Genomic DNA, 21245 nt, shown 5'->3' with positions numbered 1-21245 from the left:
GAGAAACAGAGTTTTCTTGAGACTTTGGATGAAATTGAGGATTGACTTGGATATCTTTAACTGCATAGCCTTATTTTTCAAGTAGAATAACAAGTAGAGAGTTTAGATGAAGATTCTTATTTTGGACATCAGTATTATTTTGTGTTGGTGGTTTGAGATGTTCACTGAAGACTGATGGTACCGATAAGAGTTTCATCTCTCCATCCGGTCATATTAAGCTGCAGCTGTTCCTTCACAGCCTGCAGAGTAACGGCGACTCTGAGCTCCATCACAACCATGACTTTCTGCAAACTGCTGTCTGTGCTGGTTCTGATCTACAACACTGAGGGTGAGGAAGACAAACATCATGATGTAGAACATTATATTCTGTTGATTCATCTGTATTCAGTTGGAGAAGGTTGAACTTTCATTTACCAACTCTTGCTAGTGGAATCTTTGTGCTGCCTTGATTGATGGATTTTCCTTTAAAATGATAACATTGTGATATCAAAATCACATGTGTTTAATTTCAAAACCAGTAAAATTGCTCTTTTTTAAATGATGATATTTGTGTCTGTTTGGCTAAGAATGACAGCAGGATGAGCTGGATTTTAACAATGGTTAAACATGTTGGTGAATGTGTTTATATGCTTTCTTACTGAGTGTGATATCACCGTCATCTGTTGGTTAAATATGAAACATCTAGAGGCTCCAGCTGAACTTTGAATTGAGACTGGAGACATCCATCTCTGACTGCTCCTACAAAAAAGAGCATAAAAAAGTAAAACCATAATTACCTTCAAGATGGATTTTGTTTCCTTTGGGCAGAGCCAGGCTGTCTGTATGCTAAGCTACGCTAACTGACTGCTGTTCCCTGTACTTACATGAGGACAGTATCAGTCTCCATCATGGGGGGGACGGATGCTCCTCAAGGCAGCTGGCCGTGGATGGTTCACCTCAACATCTCAACATACGACCGCAGATCCAGGTGGCGTTGTGGCGGCACCCTCCTCAACAGTGAGTGGGTGCTGACTGCTGCACACTGCTGGAATGGGTAAGAATGAGTTTGTGTTTTCAGAAGTTTTTTTCATGTGACCCAAATGATCTTCCACCGTAGCAGCAGGAGACCACTGGTGACTATTAACATGCAGGTCAAGACAACTACTCCCTCTTTTCCCTCAGTCATGTTTCTCAAGTTTGGTGGCAAAGCTGGTCTGTTAAAGCAGGACACCTTCAATATATTATAATATACAGTACACTCTGTCCAAACTATTCCACGTAACGCAATATTACCTGCACTGCTAAGTTTACTACTAGCAAAGCTACAAGTTTCACTGAGGTGTCCAATTTTTGACTGCCGATACAGTTCAAGCAGCAAATGCATTAACTGTGGTGGCAAAATGTGTTTTTTCTGCTGATTCTGTCCACAGCAGTTTGATGCTCAGCTTCTCTGACGTACTCTCGTCTGCTTCGCTAAACTGAGGCTGTTACTAGGGAAAAAAATCTACATGATACCGGTAGATGGACTATATCCATCATCTGCTAGCCTTATTAGCCTAAACCGACAATAACTGCTGGTTGCAAGGTTTACACTCCACTTTATGGCCAACTGTTTAAAAAATAAAAATGTTCACACCACCCACAACAACTGTGACTGATTTAAACAAATGAAAACAAGCCAGAGTGTGTCTTTTTGATCATATGGTGCAGCCAGAACATTATATTCTAGAGAATGGGCTGGCAAAGTGAGACCAACAGTCAGAAAAAATGAAATAACTACGACCTAGCAGGTTCCATTAGGCTGAGAGTCACCAAAAATAATGGACTGATCCAGGAAAACTATTGATGCAGTGCTTCTCTTCTGAAGAAAGAAACACAGACAGCTGTCCAGGCAATGAGAATTAGGTTGAATAAGAGTCAACCAATCCACCAGTTGACCTGGAGACTACATCTATAAATACGTGTGTGTGTGTGTGTGTGTGTGTGTGTGTGTGTGTGTGTGTGTGTGTGTGTGTGTGTGTGTCTGGGTGTGTGTGTGTGTGTGTGTGTGTGTGTCTGGGTGTGTTGCCAGACTACAACAGCCTGATTTTCGTCAATCAATGGTCTGGATTGGCACACATGCGCTGCAAAAGACATCTGTTCGTTACATGGCTATAGATGCTGTCATCCTTCACCCTCACTTTCATTCTCTGAGCAACGGCTTTGCCAATGACATCGCCTTGATCAAGCTGAAGAAAACAGTCATGTTCTCACAACGTGTTGCCCCGGTTCTGCTGGCCAGCCCTGATGACGTCTTGGGTTCATCGTCTGACTGTTGGATCATCGGCTGGGGGCAGATTGGGAATGGTGGTAAGTTCTACACATGAAGCAGCCTGCTGTAGCATGTCTACACTGTGTAAGAGAATAGAAACACATACACGATGCAATTTTCTATACAAACACACAGTGAAGACCTGATTATGTAATAATGCTCCCTTACGGTGCCTTTTGTTTTGCCAGAACACCTGATGTTGTGGTGCTGTGACTATATGTGGCTGCTGCACTACAAGATCAACTGAAAACACAGCACAGTCTTCAGAACTGTTTCTGAACATTAATCCAACCAAATGATCATTTGATGTAACCAAAATGGAATTGAAAAAAACGGTTGAATCGTCTCAAAACTCACAGTTTCCATCCTCAGCCTCTGGTAACCATGTGACTGGAAGCTCTTCTCTAATTGGTTGCTCCAGATTTCCCTCACGGTGCAGCAGCCATTAAGCTCACTATCAGACAATATCATTAGAATATGACCACCTCTTCACTTCTCCTGTGTTCCTGCAGTTCGTTTACCGGATCCAGAAATCCTTCAGGAGGTGAAAATTTCCCTCATGCCTCAGACGAGCTGCGAGGTGGAGCGTTATCAGACGCTCTCTAGGGTGGTGCTTGCAGGCGACAAGGCTGGAGGGAAGGATTCCTGTGGAGTGAGTTGTAATCTGTCAGTCAGCAAAATCAGTGCTCTTTCATAATATCAAACATCCATTGTGTTGAACTGTGGAGTGTGTCTTAACCTACTGGTGCAATTCGTCTCTGAAGAACAGAGAGACCTTTCTTCTTGGTCAGATCGATACTGTGCAGGTGTCCAACTCCAGAGCAGCAAAACTTTTTCAGACTTTATTATTTCCAGCAGCACGTTTCACTGTGATGTTAATCTCTATTTCTTACATACAACCTTCTGTTAGTCACTCATCTCTCACTGGAATTCATCAGTAAATCTCATGAGAACTCGTTTAGAGATGTCACTCTCCCTCTGAAAGCCCTACTTGTCAGCTTTGTTCTGATAGCACTTAGTGATTGGAGCACTTAGCAAGTTCTGCATCTGGAATAAAACGTTCTCCCTCTCACTGAGCAAATCTCGATTATAGATATTCTAATTATGGGCTCAATGTTTGCTCTAAATAACAATCTGATTTCTGATACCATGTTTCCAGCTATCACTAAGTACCATGGGGCCTTTATTTAAGAGTTGGAGTAGTTCTACAGTCCCATCTGAGACTCCGTATGATTTATTTCTCCAAAATGCCCATATTTATCTTTTATGTATCAACTTCATACGTTTAAATGATGAAAGAACCATGCAAAGTACAAAGGAAGACACAATAAGAGTGTGTGTTTTTTGTGCTTCCACAGGGGGACAATGGCGGCCCATTGATGTGTCGTACAGCCCGGGGCTTCGTTCAGGTGGGAATCAGAAGTTATGGGAGTGGAGGCAGCTGTGGTCTCCCAGACAGCCCTGGTGTCTACACTCGGGTGTCCAAGCATCTGTGCTTCATCAACTACTACGTTCATCAGGGCTAATCAGCTCAAACTTGTGGCTCCTAATGCTGGTCAACTCTCTTTAATTAAGTTCTCTGCATTTTCGCTTCAAAGCATCTTTTCTAGTGTTTGTTTTTGTTTGGAAAATTTCCCTGACAAAAAGCCCTTTGCATCCATGAACACGAGCACACAGCTCTACCCCAAACAACATCTTTGTCCAGAGGTGAGAAGCAGCTACATCCATTTACTTTAAGACAAAATTCATATACTTAAAATATACTTAATTGCAACAGCCCAGACTAACTGCACCTTTACTCACAAAAGCAAAATGTGACTTACAGATTGATCCATCAGTATTAGTCAATAATATGCATTAATCACGGATTATAATAATGTGTCTGATTGGAACTTTTACTGTTGATATTTTTGACTTCGTGTAGTCTCTGAATGCTAGCCTATATGAACTTTGTCTTTTGTATTAAAGCTTTTAAGCATCATTTTTTGGCTCATCGTGTGGGAGGCTTTGTTTTGGGGCCTTCAGTCTGTCATATCTATTGTGTTCTGGGGCAGCGGTTTCCAACCTTTTTTGCACCACAGACTGGTTTCAAGCAAGGAAATTTTCTACAGATTGTTCATCGCACACATACATACTAATCGGTTTTATTTCTTTAAAGAAAATGTCCTAAAAAAAAAAAAAAAATAGTTTTTATTGCTAAATATGCATTTACTTTTTATTCTGTTATAGAGTCGAGCAACTCCCTTTTTTTCAAAGAAGCTCGTTTGTTCTTTATTAATTTTGGCAGGGGTTAGATTTACGGCTTCATTTAACAGCCGGGCATCAAAACTGACAGTCAAGTGACAGGAAGATGTAGTAATTTTTCAAAATAAAGCACCCTGCAGACGTCGCTGGAAACAAAACAAAAAACAAAATGTTTTTATTCTTAATGTGCGGCCAAATGACCTGCTGCCTGGTGGTTGGTGATTGATGTTCTAGGTCACAAACTATCGAAGATATTAAATATAAGTTCTTGAACAACAGAATTTAAGCTCAGTTTAGTGGATCTGGCTGTTATTATCTTAGCAGTGCCTGACTCTTAAATTCCATCTAATCCAAACATGAGAAAAGAGTTCTCATGTAAACATAGCATCAAGGTGAGTAAGAAAGGCAAGTTCTCAGACTTACAAAGCTCATCCAGACCAAGTCAACCTTTGTGTAAAAACGTTTCCACTGATGAGTATAGTTTTAAAAACTCAGTTTTACAGCAAAAAGGAAAAGGAGGAGTAACATGTAGCAAATAAGGGAAAGAGGAGCAGCATGAGAGGAAAGAGGAGTAACATGATGAATGGCAGAAGTAAGATGAGGAGAAGGAGGACTAACATGAAGAATACAGGCAGCATGAGGAAAGAAGTAGCAATAATATGAATAGCAGCAGCAACATAGGGGAGAGAAGGAGCATGATGAAGACCAACAGCAACATGATGGAAAGGATGAGTACCACGATGAAAACAGGAGAAGGACAGGAGGAGCAGCAGCAGGAGAGATAGGTGCTGCGATGAGGGAAGGAGGACCAACATGATGAAAACCAGGAGAAGCAAGAAGGAAAGCACGAGTGACATGAGGATAAGAAGGGGTAACATGGCAGATAGTAGGAGCTACAAGAGGAAAAGGAGAAACATGAATAAAATCAGCAGAATGAAGTCCAGGAGGAGCACCATGATGAAACAAAGCAGGACAAGAGGAAGGGGTAGTTATAGGACAAAAAGCATGAGCAATGAAGGAGCAGCATAAGGGAAGGAGTGCCATGATGAAGAACAGGAGCAAAATTAATGACAGGAGGAGCAGAATTATTGACAGGAAAGGAGGAGCAGTAGTAAGGGCAAGAGGAGTACCATGGTGAATAGCAGGAGGAGAAGGAGGAAACTAGGGCAAGAAGGAGCAATATGACAAATAACAGAAGCATTATGAAGGAAAGGAGAGGCAACATGGTGGAAAGAATGAGAAGTAGGAGGAAAAGGAGGATTGCTGTGACGAATACCAGGAGCAACACCTGGTAAAAGAAGAGTGGAATGCAGTACAGGAGGAGCAGCATTAGGAGATAAGGTGCTACTTGTCTGAGGAAAAAGAGGAGCAACATGATGGGAAGGAAGAGCAGTAAGAAGGAAACCAGGAGCTGCATGAGGAGCAGGATAAGGGAAGGAGTAGTAACGGGAATAGCAGACTATATATATATATATATATATATATATATATATATATATATATATATATATATATATATATATATATATATATATATATATATATATATATATATATATGTGTGTGTAAGGGTTGTCAAAATATGTTAATGCGGATCAATCCATCATCATGATTAATCTAATTAAAAACTTTTAAGCAATTCACCCATGTGCAAATGTGCAGCTGATCTGTCACTACTGGATCAAATGCCCAGTTTCACATGTGCGATGGTAAGTCTACTTGAACAAACTGCCCAAAATGCATTGCCAGAAATGTTTCAGGGATTTTGAGTCATTCTGCATTGCAGATGGGTTAATTGCGTTAAAATTTTTTAATCAGATTAATCATGATGATTGTTTAATCCACACTGATGCGTTAATTTTGACAGCCGTAGTTTTAAGACTAGAAATGATCATTTTCATAGAAAAAAAAAACCCTATATATGTAAGTTTGACACACAGATTCTTTTTTTATGGTTTAATCAATGAGCAGAGAGGGATTTCAAGTCGGGTGATAGGAACAATAACAATTACTTGTCTGTGCATTCAGTAAAGAATTGTTTAGGCTAGCTTAACACAAGAATCACAGGGAACTGTTGGCACCTACAGCCAAATGTTTCAGCTTTTAAAAATTAAAATAAAAACAGAGGGAATGAATTATAGCACGTGTTCCCCGGTTAGGAATCCAACCAGAGATCAGCTGCTCATGTGATATGTCTCCCCTTTTTTTCCCAGTTTACATGAACACATTCAAGCTCCCATCTTTGTGTCAAGCTAGACTAAAAACTAGAGATAACTTTCATATTGAGCTTTTTATCTGGCTAAAAGATGGCAAAGAAAAAAAAACGTTCCCAAAATGTAAAGCTTAGTTTTTTCACTGTACGCACAATTACACAGGCAGGTAGCACCTTTAAAGTAATTTCTTTTGGACTGTGTATTCACTGAGCACCACTTTCCCTCCCTCTGTTCCCTCTCATGTGCTCAAGTCTGGACAGGCAGTGGTGTTTATCATCAAAAGGCACAAACATACAGGAGGTCAATGCACTACAGGCAAACCCTTTACCCAAAATAAATAGTTCAGCTCATGTAACCGCATTCAGGACCTTAAAAGAAAGAAATAAAATGTCAAGAAAAGGAATTTTGTCCAACAGCAGACATTTTGACTTGTCACAGGTGAAACTACCGTCATCAACATTTCACATCCATGACAGGGAATCAGTCTACAGAACAGCTGAACCTCCCTTCAGTGGAATGGAGCCGACATTTCTGCTCTGACACGTCAAAATGATCTGACAGTTTCTGAATCTTTTCGCTGTGATGACTCAGTAAGAGCAGTAGCTAAAACAACATCTGAAACTTGTCTTCAGAAGTTCTTTCAAATAAAAAAAAGACGGACATAAAATTGAACTCTTCCATTTTCAGCTAGTTATTGTCCCCAAAGTCCACATCACACAAATAATATGCTGAATATGTTTTACAGTTTTGGCTGTCAATCAGCATCAGTACTTGTCCATCAGTCTCTTCCTGCAGACATTGAGTCTATTTGGCAGCTGTATGTACATCATCTCCTCACAGATCACTGTCTACCTCTGCATGCACATAACAGCCTGGTTAGCTGATCCATGAAGCCTTCCAGTCCTCATCCCCAGCTGAATAAATCCTAGTAGGTTCACATCACAGCCTGCAGACACAAATGGGATCAACTATTCTTCAGTCCAACATGTCTGAAACGTTGTGTGACCCTTTGGCATGAAAACACTTCACAGATGTTGCGTTATTAGAAAAATGACTTGTACCCAGCAGAGACTTTAATGCATCACAGTTCAGAGGTGTATTAACAGCAGTTTGGTTTGTGTATGTAGAGATAGCCTGAGTCCTGCTCATAGCAGCAGACGAGCCTTAGACTGCTCCTGAATATCTGTACATGAATCAGGGAAAGGCTGAGGAGAGCTGCTGCTTCTCTCTGCCACTGATTCCTCCTTCTGCTCGTCATTCTTCTGTTCATCCTCCTCAGCTTTCCGTTTCTCTGCCTTGGTCTTGAACCTCAGCCCGTGGCCTGTTGACCAGAGAAAATAATTACTGTTAGTGGTTAGCCTCCTGTTTCCTATAACTGATTTGGCAGCCGAACAATAACAGAGTTACAGAGTGAGCTGCTCTTTTAAAATTGTTTGATTCAGCTTGATTTACACTTCTGTGTTTAATGGACCTCGTAGGGACAACAGGGCTGGAAGTGCACCTCCATAAAAAGGTAAGTAAACATAGTGACAATATCAAAAGCAGCAACTGTGATTGGTCCACTTGGTGGTAATAAATCATGTTTATACAGTAGGGTTGTGCAAAGGCAATGCTTCTGCAAACTAAATCAAATGTGTAAAAGGCTCTAACTCTATCTGACTTACTCATTTTGCAAAAAAAAAAAGTTTTCTTATCTCTATCAGTCCATGTCCAGACTAAATAAGTTCCAACATCTTCTCTCTTTGCTGTGTTGCAGTAATTTCAGTAAAAACAACTGTCTTTCAACATCTATTATCTCCAACATTGTGGCATTAGAACCCCACTATGATCTAGTGTTTTGTCAGAGCAACACATAGAAAGGATCATAACAGTGTAGGCTCTTAGTGGACTCAGTGCAGACTTTAAGATACACTGATTTACAGTGATAGAAAACGGAGAACAATATCACATCTTTACTTTAACTTTATTAGGCCACTTAATTAAACACGTTAAATATATTAGCAGAGCATTCATTTTCATAATGTGTGGAATCAATAAGAACGTGCTGTGAAGTCCTGAGGGCTTTGAGCACAGTAACACGTTCACCCCACCAACAACATACCTTCATACATAAACCTGTCATGAAATAATGATGAAATGCAGCTAACAGTTACTTTCATTGTCGATCAGTCTGTAGATTTTTTTTCTCAGGTAATCAGGTAGTTGTTTCTATAATGGTGAAAAGAAAGGGCCAAAAACGTCGACCAGTGTTTGCCAGAGCCCAAGATGACGCCCTCAAATGTCTAGTTATGTCCCCGATAAAAGTACAGCAACAGGAACACATTCAATTTACAAACTGTGTGTGTGTGTGTGTGTGTGTGTGTGTGTACTGACTTGGACAGTCTGCCACCTCCTTGTAGGCTTTCTTCTTACAGCAGCCTCGACACAAGTTGAAGACACATTTATTTCCCTGCAGATAAAATAAGAGCACATGATGCATCAGTCTTTATGTTCAAACACACGCAGGAGATTTTTTTTCAGGATTTTTTATTTTTTTGTAATGTGAGAAAACATGCAGAATGTTTCAATAGGTAACGTCTTCATGAATCATCGTTGACACAAAAATGCTTCCAGTTGATTTAAATTTTAGGAGAATGTTCATTTACTTGAGGTAGAATCTCTGACCTCCTGTAATCCCAGCTAACTGGTCAGTCTGTATATCTCCTGTACATCTCCTCACCAGTCTGTCTCCATTCACTAAATTAAACACACTGAGACACCGTTCTAACAGCTGCTTACCTTTGGGTTCCCGCACTGATCACATTTGATGTACTTGGCTGCAGAACAAAAAGAAAAAGGAACCTTTAGTCAGATTTCGAGTGGTATTAAACCAGAAACTGGGCAGCTGGAGTGGAGTAAAACTCACGTTTCTGCTCTGGACAGAAGTTCTTGTTGGGGTTGCGGGATCTCTTCTTCTGCTTGTTTTTGGAGAGCGTGTCGGCCGTTCCATCTGAGTCCTCCAGCGCCCTCTTCTGACACACCGTCTTCTTCACCTCTGACCCCTGGCTGTTGCCGTTGGCGACGGGCTCTTTTGGCCTGTAAGAAGGTATCAGTGGACAGTAAGATAACTGCAGGAGGAACGTCGGCTTGGAGCAGAAGCCCAGGATTCCTTATTTATGCTGCTCAAGAGAATGCAACCTGGAAATTAGTTTGAGGGCCACTTTTGGGCCCTGAAAACTTCAGACTGGCATTTTAGACTAAATGATCTATTATAAATTGATAAAATAGATGCATTAACATTGGATCTGACTCAAGTATGGAACTTAATTTTCTGTCTGTTTCGGCTGAATGTAGAAGTTAATTTGATTTGAAGAGTTTTTATACTTTATCACTGCAAAATGGGACTGTTTTTGTTGTTGTTTTCATTTGAGTTGTTTTTTAAAGCCTTGTAGTTACAGAAATGTTCATTTCAACTGAAAACTGGGACTGTTTTTAAGAAGAAGGTTCAGTTTAATGGACAGTTAACACACTTGAGAAGACGGTGTTATTTAAATATCCAAGAAAAATTCGATTGCTTTGATGAGGACTGTACCGATGTACGTGTAACCCAGGTTATTTTCTGAGACTTTTAGAATTACAGAGGTTCCATAAATGCATCGCCAGCGTGCTGCTTTATGTGTGCATAATTTTATGGAGGTTCCCTGAACACACCTCGAGCAGGTTAGCAGAAGTTTTGTTCATCTTTCCATACAGTTTCAGGAGAGCACGAAGCTCAGAGTAATTTTTGTTGGGTGCAATAATAAAAAACGACTGAAAGACAACTTGAAGACACGAAATAAAGACTACTAAAGGACTGATAACTGAACCAAACGTATATGCAGTATTTTCTGGATATTCAATTGTTTCATTTAAGTTGTTTTGGTTGAATCAAAAAGACTTTTTGTTTTGTTTTCAAGGGAAATGTGTTGAAAATGAAAGCCAAAACTTCATAAACATATACATTCTCATTATTCCAGCTAATTCAGTGGTAGTATGTGCTTCTCCTTACCAACAACTATTTACAACTTTGGGTCTAACATTTATTTTTTTTGAAAAAACACAGATACAGATACCTTAGATATTAAACCAGGGTCAGCAGCAGAGACTTCTCCACCAACTGATAACACGATAATTGTACAAAACGGTAAAAACAAAGTGTCGTAACTCACGGTGGCCTGACGTACGGCTGGCAGATCCAGTGAGGAAAAGGAAGGCCACCCTTCTTCTCTTCTGCATCCTTTCCTTTGGCTATCTCCTCCTGCATGGACATAAACAGCTGCTGTAGAACATTGTCAAGAACCTCTCTGAGAACATCTGGAACAAGGCGACAATAAAATATGAGGAAAAACGAGATGGATAATGATCTCACTCGCTTTCCACACACTGTTGCCCTGATTATATGTTCATATTGATGCTCTGGTTTTCTCCTTCTACAGGTTAAATAGACTAGCTAGTCACACAGTTGTAGTTGGTCCTGATGGCAGTCAGTAATCCAGCCCCATCCCATCCATAAGCTGTTCTTGTATCTAGAGCAGCACTGCAAAAACTCCAAATCTTACCAAGTCTATGTGTCTTATTTCTAGTCAAAATGTCTCATCCCACTTGATTTAAGATAAATTCTCTTAACAAGAGACATTTCAGCAGATGGAGGGACTTGTTTTAAGACAATGCATCTGAAATATCTTGTTAAGTCAAACAATCTGGAAATTATCTTGTTTTGAGTTAAATTTTACAAGAAAACTCTAAATAAGTTTAATGCATCTCAAATTAGGAGGTTACATGAAAGCAAAACCCTATTTTTGAGTGAAAAATTGCTATTTTTTTTTTAGCGTATCTGGCTTATTTTAGGACACCTAAGCTTGACAATCCTGGTAAAATAGAGCTTCAAATAAGTTTTCCCAGCTAATTTTAAGATCTCAATATTCTAAATATCATATCTTATTTCAAGAAATCTTACCAAGCCATTTGTCACTTGTTCTATTGGCAGATTTTTCACTTATTTCAAGGTAAAAGTTCCTTTAAAAAAGCTTTTTTTCTTGTTCTGAGAGGAGCATTTTTTCCAGTGATGGGTGTCAAATTCATTTTAGTTCAGGTTCCACATTCAGCCCAATTTGATCTCAAGAGGGCCAGACCAGCAAAGTCACAGCAAAATAACCTATAAACAATCACAACTCAAAAACAAGACCAAATATTACAAAAACATACCTGGCAGCGCAGCCTCAGCTGTTTGCTGACGTCTGCCAAACCTTCCAGTGTCTTCACCTTGGCCAACTCCTCCCTCAGGTCCTGATGGATCTGCAGACTGAAAACACAAGAGAAAAGCATCTCCTGACTGTTTTTTACTGCAGAAAAGCACCAAATGCTAAGTGAAGTAGATTGTTCTAATTACTTGCAAGAACTTGGCAGTGTGTTTATGACAAGCAACAAGTTTGGGATTAACATTCAGCCTTTTCAGTTATTAGATCGTCCTTGTACTTTGGTAATTAACTCTATATGTAGGTTTCTTACTGCTTTTAACAGATGACTTCACATCTCCTGTTCTGGCTTCTCTTCATCGGCTCCCTGTCTGTTTTAGAACTGGTTTTAAGACTTTACTGATCACTTTTGAAGCTCTCCAGGTTCTTGCCCCTGGCTATATTTTAGACATGTTAACCCGGACGTCCCTATAGCAGAATTAGATCCTCAGGTGGGTTCCTCCTGATCGTTCCAAAGTCGAGGCTTAAATCCAAGGATGACCTGTTCTCCATCAGGACCCTCGGCTTTGGAATGACCTGCCTGAAGAGATGACGCTCCCTGAATCACGAACTTCTTATAAATCACTTCTTAAAACCCAATTTTATAGACTCGGCTTCCAGTAAAATTATTTTATTTCTTTTCTCACACTCTGCCTTTTTATCTTTTAAAATGTCCACTGCTTGTAGTCCCTCTTTCTAACCTCCTGATCTGAATCTATTTCTTTTATTTTCTCTTCAGCTTCTCTTGTGTGATGTCTTCTTTTAACCAGCTTTTTGAATCAGCTTTCCAGTCTGTACGTTTTTGTCATTTTTTATGTTCCGCCTGTCAAAGCACTTTGAGAATGTTCTTCTTAAAGTTGCTATACAAATAAAATTATTATTATATTAACATTATTTTGTGTCTGCTTCTTATAATTTTGTGTCTTGTTTTTGTCATTTCGTCTCATTTTTGTCATTTTGTGTCCCGTTTTTGACATTTTGTGTCTCGTATTTGTAATTTTGTGTCTCGTTTTTGTAACTTTGTCTCTCTTAACCCCCTGATGTGATGTTGTCCTTTTAACCAGCTTTTAATCAGCTTTCCATTCTGTACATTTTTGTCATTTTTTATGTTCTGCCTGTCAAAGCACTTTGTGAATGTTCTTCTTAAAGGTGCTACACAAATAAAGTTATTATTATTATTATATATAGTGATTTTGTCCTGCATTTTGGTTTACACAAACACAAGGTACTGATGGGAAATAATGTTGTTTGTAATCCAGCATTGCTGTTAATACTGTTTGGTATCAGCCTCATTGATTAGTCTCTTTAAGAACTGTGTTAGCTTACTGCTAATTTCCTTTTGCTGCTAGCTGATATGAAGACCGGGTGGCATTAACACAACAGAAAACAAATGTATCGCTGTAAACAGACACAATGATGTACAGAGTTGTCCCCAAATCACTCAGGGCAAAAAAAAAAACATGAAAGATTTCAGTGTTACTGGAAGTTTTACAGGAAAGACATCAAGGCTGAGCCAGCATAACCCAACATGACCAGTGCAACAGAGTGCATGAAGCAAAAGGAGACGTACGTGTGATGCCACAGCTTGAAGAGGTGAGCTCGTACGTAGGACAGCGTGCACGGAGGATACTGCTTCACCACCTCCAGATACTCCTCAGCCATCTCCCACACCGGGGGGCTGCAGCCCTCAAACAGCGCTGGGTTATGGAGGTTCCCCTCTGAGAGCAGCACAGAAACAACACACAGACTGAGCGGTGATGTACAACATGAATCATCTACTAGTGAATACAAGCTGCTACAGAATGAAGCTCCCAACCTGCACTCATGACTCCCTGCACTCCCGTCTCCTGAATGCAGCGCTCCACGTCACTCAGGTGCTGGATGTTACCGTTTGCAAACACTGGAATATTGACTGCCTTCCTGTGTGGCAAAATCACACCAATAAAAACAGATTTACTCTTTTTATATGCATTGGTTTTCAGGGCACTGTGGGTCATTTAGTTTAGATTTAATATCAATAGTTATCTGTGAGGGTACAGTAGAAGGTAAATGTGCAGCTCACCGTACGGCCTTGATGTGCTCCCAGCTTGCGATACCAGTCATGGCTCCTTTCTGGTCTTTGGTTCTGCCATGAACAGTGAGCAGCTGAGAAAGACATAAAATAATGCCTCATTTAGAACTCTGTGGTGCAGAGAGCTGTAGAAGTGGTGGAGCAATATTAAAATTAGCACTGAGATCACACCTGACATCCTGCTTTCTCGAGCATCTGGGCGTAGCGGACCGTCTTCTCCACCTCCTTGAACACCCGGATCTTACATGTGATCGGCACAGAGAGCTTTTCATTGGCTAACCTGACTGACAGATAAAAGGGGGAGTTTTAGGTGCCTGGAATGGTAAAATTATAGTGAAATAAATGAAAGAATGTGAAGAGGAAATCTTTAAAATGTACGGCTTTCAGAACAAAGAGAAACTACTGATATTTCTGTTGTGACTGTTAGATTTACTGAACAGACGTACCCATTTTCTCCAACAGTTCCCATTCATCTTGTAGAAAAACTCCATAGTGTCCTTACAAAAAAACATCAGGTTAGTCCTCCTTTCACTGTTCTTCCATGACTCTGGTAACAGCATCTTTTCTGATATGAAAACTAAAGAACTTTCTGGGTTGTTTGTATCAGAACTGCACGTACCTCTCTTAGCGATCATCTGCGGACAGCCCAGGTTGAGGTCGATGGCATCGCAGTAATCCTGGGCCAGCAGAGCCGCCTGAAGGAACACCTCGGGATCGTTGGCACAAAACTGACACACGGAAGAAACACTGATTTACATCCGGCATTACATGAGAAACAACTTACAGAATGTGTTGTACATTTTCAGACCTGTTCAAGTTATATATTAAAATGCATCAGACTGATCTCAAAATGGATTCAGTTTAGTTTTTCTTATCATTTCTACAAACAATGCTCAAAAATGACAGTAAAAGCATTTGTTTGGAGTATTTTTGTAAATTTAGCTGTACTACTGTAGTACTTGGATTTTTTGCTTCATCAGGTCACACAACTTTTTTTAATGGTCTGAGAGGCGTTCATGTGTCTTTTGTCAACCTCCCAGCAGGTTGTTTTGTGTCTTTTTAGTGATGAGAGGCTCTGTTTGCCCATTCAGAGCTCTGAACTGATGGTTGTCCTTCTATAAGGCACAACATTCAGTCTCATTTCCACAGAGGAACTTTCAATGCTGCAAAAACGTCATCGCTCAGCTCTCTGCCTCGACACAATCCTGTCTCAGTCTACACAGATTTCTTGATGTCGTGGCTTGGTTTTAACGCAGAGAGACGTACACCATCAGATATGAGACCTTGTATACAGAAAGGTGTGTCCTGCTCCTAATGATGCCCAATAAATTCCAGAGAAGACATGAACTGCAGATTGTAAATGAGTAAAACAATAAATTTAAAATAATTTCTAGACCATGACAAGTTGTTTGGATCATAAAGTAAAATACTGGATTGTTCATTGTTCTTTTGTCATTTTGTGTCTCATTTTTGTTGTTTTGTGTCTCAATTTTTAAATATTTTGTCTTGTTTTTGCTGTTTTTTGTCTTTTATTGTCTGACTTATATCGTTTGTCTCATGTTTTCGTTGCTTTGCGTCTCATTTTTGTTGTTTTGTGTCTCATTTTTGTAATATTTTGTCTTGTTTTTTGTCTTTTTTTTGTCTGTCTTTTGTCATTTGATCATAAAATAAAATCCTCTGTGGTTCAGTTCCAGATAGCTGTGACTAAATGTTGTGTTCCTTTGTAGACACTCTGTGATCTGGAAGTTGGAATGTGGAAATGATAAACTGAGGTATAATATTGCTGAAACTGAACTTGATTTTCTTAAGAAATTTTAGGTTGTTCATGGTGTTTTGGAAAAAGAAAATTCATTAAATGTGAACATTTTCAAAATGTACTTTTTTGCATAAAAATTGGAGTTATTTATAAGTTATTATGCTGTGATTTTACTGGTCCGACCTACTTCAGATCAAACTGTCCTGAATGTAGAACCTGAACTAAAATGAGTTTGACACCTCTGGTCTAGAGGGTGTGAAAACTTTTAAAGAGATATTTCTGCATTTATTTTTAATAAATTAACAAAACACATGTTGCTTTGTCACTGTGGAATACAATGTATAGACTGATGAGGCGAAAAATGACTTGAATCCATTTGAAGATGAGTCTTAAACCTAACAAAATGTAAAAAGTGACAGCAAAAGATCACTAAATATGTAAAACATGTTTCCACTGATGCTTCAGTCTGTCATTATTAACAACATCTGATCTGTGTGGATCCTCACCTGAGTAATGAGAGGCCTGTCCTCCTCGCAGACTTCATTGTAGAGGTTTTCTTTCCTGTAGTTGGCATCACGCACAAACACCTGAGCGTGCAGCATGGGGGTGTAGCAGAGCTGAGCGCCGTGTCTGCGGCTCAGCAGGCGCCAGGCCAGCTCGCTCTGGTCCACCATGGGGGCCACCACGAAGCGCGCCTCCTTCAGAGTGTTCTTCCAGAAGTCAAAGCCCTGAAGCTTGGCCATCACAGCTGACTTCATGAGATAGATAGATAGATAGATAGATAGATAGATAGAGAGATAGAGAGATAGATAGATAGATAGATAGATAGATAGATAGATAGATAGATAGATAGAGAGAGAGAGAGAGAGATAGAGAGATAGATAGATAGATAGATACTTTATTAATCCCAAGGGAAATTCAAGATAAGGAAGGACGACAGTTAGTTAACGACCCCATAAATACCAGCTAACACATGGCTTTTAGAACACTATCTAACATACCAAATTACCAAAGAAGGCCTGAATAATTAATTGATTTCAAATCAAAATTGCAGTTTGAAACATTGGCATTAACCAGTCACCAAGGCTGCAATTAGGACACATGAAGTGTGGCTTTTTAATAATAAGACTGATGCTGGAACACAATCTGACTTTAGTGGGCAGATTTTATCTTTTAGGAACTGTTTATCCCATTAATCAGTGGAAACTATGTGATTCAGGCTGCAGATTATGGTTCACTTGACATTCGTCCAGTCTTATTATTTGATCTGGTACATTCTGCAGCATGTCTGACCGAGAGTTGAAACTGTTCTATCAATGGTTTATGTCCTCCTCATACAACATTCCCACTTTTGATGCTGCCTTGATTGCAAATTTTAAACCTCTCACATAGTAAATATTGAACAGAAGTTTGTTTTTGAAAAATTATATTGTGAATCAAATTGCAATTTTGTCAGAAAAATTGCAATTAAATATCTTCTTCAAATCACTCAGGCTTAACTCAAACCTTTGTACAAACACAGGAACAAAATAAAAATAATAAAACAAAAACAACAACAACAAAGAGTCGGAATAAGGAAAGATGTGAAAGGTACATTTTTCATCACTGCAGGTTCCCCAAACGTCATTTTCCTTCCAGCTTGCTGTCAACACTTCGCAGATCAACTACAAACTTTTCTGTAATTATTACTAATGAGCAGTTTGACCTGTTCCTGTAAAAATAAAAGCTAATGAGTGAGATATTTAAAGGCTTAATGTTCTCTCAACGTTAGCAACAGATTTATCAATGGCTTCGAGCATTTCTGTGTTGGACTTTCTGCTGTGACTACTGTAGTTATCTGTGTCTGTCCTACAGCTAACTACTACTGTAGTTATCCGTCTGTCCTACAGCTAACTACTACTGTAGTTATCTGTGTCTGTCCTACAGCTAACTACTACTGTAGTTATCTGTGTCTGTCCTACAGCTAACTACTACTGTAGTTATCTGTGTCTATCCAACAGCTAACTACTACTGTAGTTATCTGTGTCTGTCCTACAGTTGACTACTACTGTAGTTATCCGTCTGTCCTACAGCTAACTACTACTGTAGTTATCTGTGTCTGTCCAACAGCTAACTACTACTGTAGTTATCTGTCTGTCCTACAGCTAACTACTACTGTAGTTATGTCTGTAGCACGCAGCTAACAGCTAACATGATGCCGCATTAAGTCTCTCCACAACAGCGAGTTTCGCTAAATAAATCCCCATATTAACGTTCCTGCCACAGCCTCATGCTTCGCTGTGGTTGTTTACTAGCTGTACGTGTTTAAAAAGATTTAAATAGTGTGTTGTTTCACCTGTAAAACTGTGAGATTTGAATAGTTTTCCTGGCGCAGCACTTTCCAACTGTGTGCAGCAGTGAAATAACACCGACGGGAAACATTTTCAAGAGAACCGGCTTCGTCTTCTTCTTCCCTTTGGTTCCATGTATGTTGATGTGTTATTATCGCCCCCTTTCGGCTGTGAGGTGTCAATGCATGAAAGTAGTGGTGGAAAAGAACAGCAAACACTTAACCTGGAAAAAAAATCTTAAAAAAAAATCACTTAACCTCCTAAAACCTGGCGTCCAAATATCTTGACATTTTTTTCCAAAAAGAGCGTATTGTAGTAGTAGTAGTAGTAGTAATAATAATAATAATACTAATAATACTACTACTACTACTACTACTAATAATAATAATAATAATACTAATAATAATAAGTATAATAATAAAAATAACAACAAAAAATAATGTAAATATAATAGAAATTTAATAAAAAAAAATATATATACATCTATATATATATATATATATATATATATATATATATATATATATATATATATATATATATATATATATATATATATATATATATATATATATATATATATATATATATATATATATATATATATATTTTATTTATTTCTCTTAGTTGCAATCTGACTCTATATCGACAGGAATAAGAACTACCTAGGTTTACTAGCTCTGGGACTATATTTTGTGCCCTGTTCTGTTTTTCCACTCGTTTATTCAGTTTTTATTTAAAATTTTCACCCATCTGTACGCATAGTGTTTCATGTTGATCCTAATATATCTTCTAATAATCTTCCCCGGATTGATAAATGAAGAAATCATGGAACTTTCCTCAGCCAAGTGACACGTTACATGTAGTCCCACTCACAGTTTTTCAGTGTAGTAATCATCCGTCACCATGGATACTGACAGATCGTCACTCACACAGCTGCTGTGTTCTATTTTGAGCTGTTTCCTGCTGTGTTTATATGATGCACAGTGGATAAAATTATTGAACAATGGCATCAAATCCATTGAAATGAGGGGAAATATTTTGAAATCTGCCATAAAATAGAATACAGACAGAATAGTAGTAATAACAGCTAATTAAATGCTGGTTAAAAGGATGACGTCACACAAGGAGGTTAAGAGAGAAGCTGAGGAGAAAATAAAAGATAGAATAGATTAAGATCTGGAGGTTAGAAAGAGGGACTACAAGCAGTGAACATTTTAAAAGGGATAAAAAGGCAAAGAGTGATAAAAGAACTTTTGAACTTAACTATCAACTATGGACATTTAAAAGCTCTTCCTGTTAAATTTTAGTTTAATATAGATAGTAGTTTTTGGGATTTTGCTTTATTACACAGTCAAATTTGATGCTATGTTTGGATGACAATATCTCAGAAACTATTGAAAGTAAAAAATTTTTTTACTATTCTTAATGTATATTTGTTGTGCCAAAGAATGTGCTGAAAGTGGGCTGATGGGCATTTTTTTTTCAACAAAAAAGCATTGAGTATATCAATATAAACATCTTTTCTTATGCTATACAGCTCTGAGAACAATAGTTCCACAGAATCAGATTTAAAATGAATAAGAGCTGATTTATCACAGGGTCTTAGAGTAATGGTGGTGAGTGGAGATGATGATGATGATGATGATGATGATGATGATGATGATGATGAGGGAAGCAGGTGGCGGAGCAGGGAGGAAGGATGGGGAGTGAGTGGCAGCGAGCTGGTGGCTGAAGCAGGCGTGGGAGTCGTGGATGTGAAGCACAAAGAGAAACAAACAACTCCAATGAAACGTTCACCACCTCCAGCTGACTAAATGATCTGGTGAGGTTTTGATTCCACAAAAATATATTAAACCCCAACAAATCCTTTTTATAATTTTTTTTCATTTTAACAAATGTTATTTTATTTTTTACAATGTTTGACAGTAAATTACAATTTTTAAAACTATATTTCAATCAGAAATAAATATTAACATTACTATTTTACATATAACAATAGTAGTAATAATAGTTATTATTATTATTATTATTATTATTATTATTATTATTATTATTATTATTATTATTATTATATTATTATTATTATTATTATTATTTGCAAATATTATAACTATTAATTAATTTTTATTTTTCAACAGATATTTGATTTTATTTTCACAGTTGTTTTTTAAAATTATTATTTTCAACTTTATTGTATACCATCTTTTTATACAGATTTTCATAGATTTTTTAAAATTGCGCAATTTTATTAATGGACATCAACCAGACGTATTTAGAGCTAAGGTTTTGATTCCACAAACAGCTAGTAAAACTGACAAATTCATTTTTTAAATTTGAACAGACATTTTATTTTATTTTTTTTTTACAATGTTTGACAGTCAAATGACACTTTTTAAAACTATATTTAAATCAGGAATAAATATTAAAATTGCTACTTTGCATATAATAATAATAATAATAATAATAATAATAATAATAATAATAATAATAATAATAATAATAATAATAATAATAATAATAATAATAATAATAATAACAACAATAATAATAATTTGCAAATATTGTAAAAAAAATCATTTATGTATTTAACAGATATTTGATGTTATTTTCACAATTGTTTGATTTTTTTATTTTAATTTTCAATGTTACTGTATTCCATCTTTTTACACAGATTTTTCCTGGAACCCTTGCTGCCAGTTTACTTATTTTACAGATCTTTCTTTTTAAAATTGTGCAATATTAATAATATTAAGTTGCAAATATGTGCCATTATTCAAAAGAAGAAATATGTACATTAAGGATCAAAAATTGTTTTAAAAAATTATATCAATTTTTTTGTGTGTGTTTTGTCAAATTATTAATAATAATTTCAAGTAAAATCTCAGAAAAAAGTATTAATTTACATTTTTACTATAAAAAAAATCCGTCAAAACACGACACACAAACAGAAAGTGACAGAAAACGAAACACAAGAAATTTTATCAAATCATTTTAAAGGAAAATTGTGAAATTTTACTTTTTTCTTCCCGACCATCATTCAGACATTTCCTGGTTTTCGAACACGTGAAATGAAAAACAAGCCAAAC

General features: G+C 37.8%; 2 protein-coding genes across 3 annotated transcripts; one reads left to right on the top strand and one right to left on the bottom strand.

Annotated features, from left to right (window-relative positions):
- Window positions 1-34: 34 nt before the first annotated feature.
- LOC111568668 (tryptase-2-like) lies at window positions 35-4271 on the top strand. The gene is made up of 5 exons (XM_023270430.3): window positions 35-328; window positions 874-1033; window positions 2051-2328; window positions 2803-2942; window positions 3649-4271. The coding sequence occupies exons 1-5, from the start codon at window positions 175-177 to the stop codon at window positions 3814-3816; spliced, it is 900 nt and encodes a 299-aa protein (XP_023126198.2). The 5' UTR covers window positions 35-174; the 3' UTR covers window positions 3817-4271.
- A 2593-nt stretch (window positions 4272-6864) lies between these two features.
- dus1l (dihydrouridine synthase 1-like (S. cerevisiae)) lies at window positions 6865-18295 on the bottom strand. Of its 2 annotated transcripts, none has more exons than XM_023270371.3 (14): window positions 18162-18295; window positions 16333-16574; window positions 14690-14798; window positions 14517-14567; window positions 14242-14354; window positions 14062-14144; window positions 13816-13919; window positions 13570-13717; window positions 11971-12067; window positions 10935-11023; window positions 9653-9822; window positions 9526-9563; window positions 9121-9196; window positions 6865-8068 (listed from the first exon to the last, which is right to left on the bottom strand). In XM_023270371.3, the coding sequence occupies exons 2-14, from the start codon at window positions 16567-16569 to the stop codon at window positions 7893-7895; spliced, it is 1491 nt and encodes a 496-aa protein (XP_023126139.1). In that variant the 5' UTR covers window positions 16570-16574; window positions 18162-18295; the 3' UTR covers window positions 6865-7892. The 2 variants fall into 2 exon arrangements, with proteins under 2 accessions (XP_023126139.1, XP_023126131.1); XM_023270363.3 differs by having other exon boundaries at window positions 16333-16578; window positions 18162-18256.
- Between the last annotated feature and the right edge of the window lie 2950 nt (window positions 18296-21245).

The sequence above is a fragment of the Amphiprion ocellaris genome, chromosome 19, assembly GCF_022539595.1.
Source record: "Amphiprion ocellaris isolate individual 3 ecotype Okinawa chromosome 19, ASM2253959v1, whole genome shotgun sequence".
NCBI lineage: Eukaryota > Metazoa > Chordata > Actinopteri > Pomacentridae > Amphiprion > Amphiprion ocellaris.
Note: the sequence above shows the minus strand (reverse complement) of the source record. Positions and strands in the feature narration are given on the sequence as shown.

Bases quoted from the DNA above. Each gene is read 5' to 3' on its own strand.
- LOC111568668 (XM_023270430.3), top strand. From the start codon at position 175: ATGGTACCGATAAGAGTTTCATCTCTCCATCCGGTCATATTAAGCTGC. The intron at 329-873 runs GTGAGGAAGACA...ACATGAGGACAG, and splicing joins TCTGATCTACAACACTGAGG to TATCAGTCTCCATCATGGGG. The intron at 2,329-2,802 runs GTAAGTTCTACA...GTGTTCCTGCAG, and splicing joins GGGGCAGATTGGGAATGGTG to TTCGTTTACCGGATCCAGAA.
- dus1l (XM_023270371.3), bottom strand. From the start codon at position 16,569: ATGGCCAAGCTTCAGGGCTTTGACTTCTGGAAGAACACTCTGAAGGAG. The intron at 14,799-16,332 runs GTGAGGATCCAC...TCCGTGTGTCAG, and splicing joins ACAGGCCTCTCATTACTCAG to TTTTGTGCCAACGATCCCGA. The intron at 14,355-14,516 runs GTACGTCTGTTC...TTTATCTGTCAG, and splicing joins GGAACTGTTGGAGAAAATGG to TCAGGTTAGCCAATGAAAAG.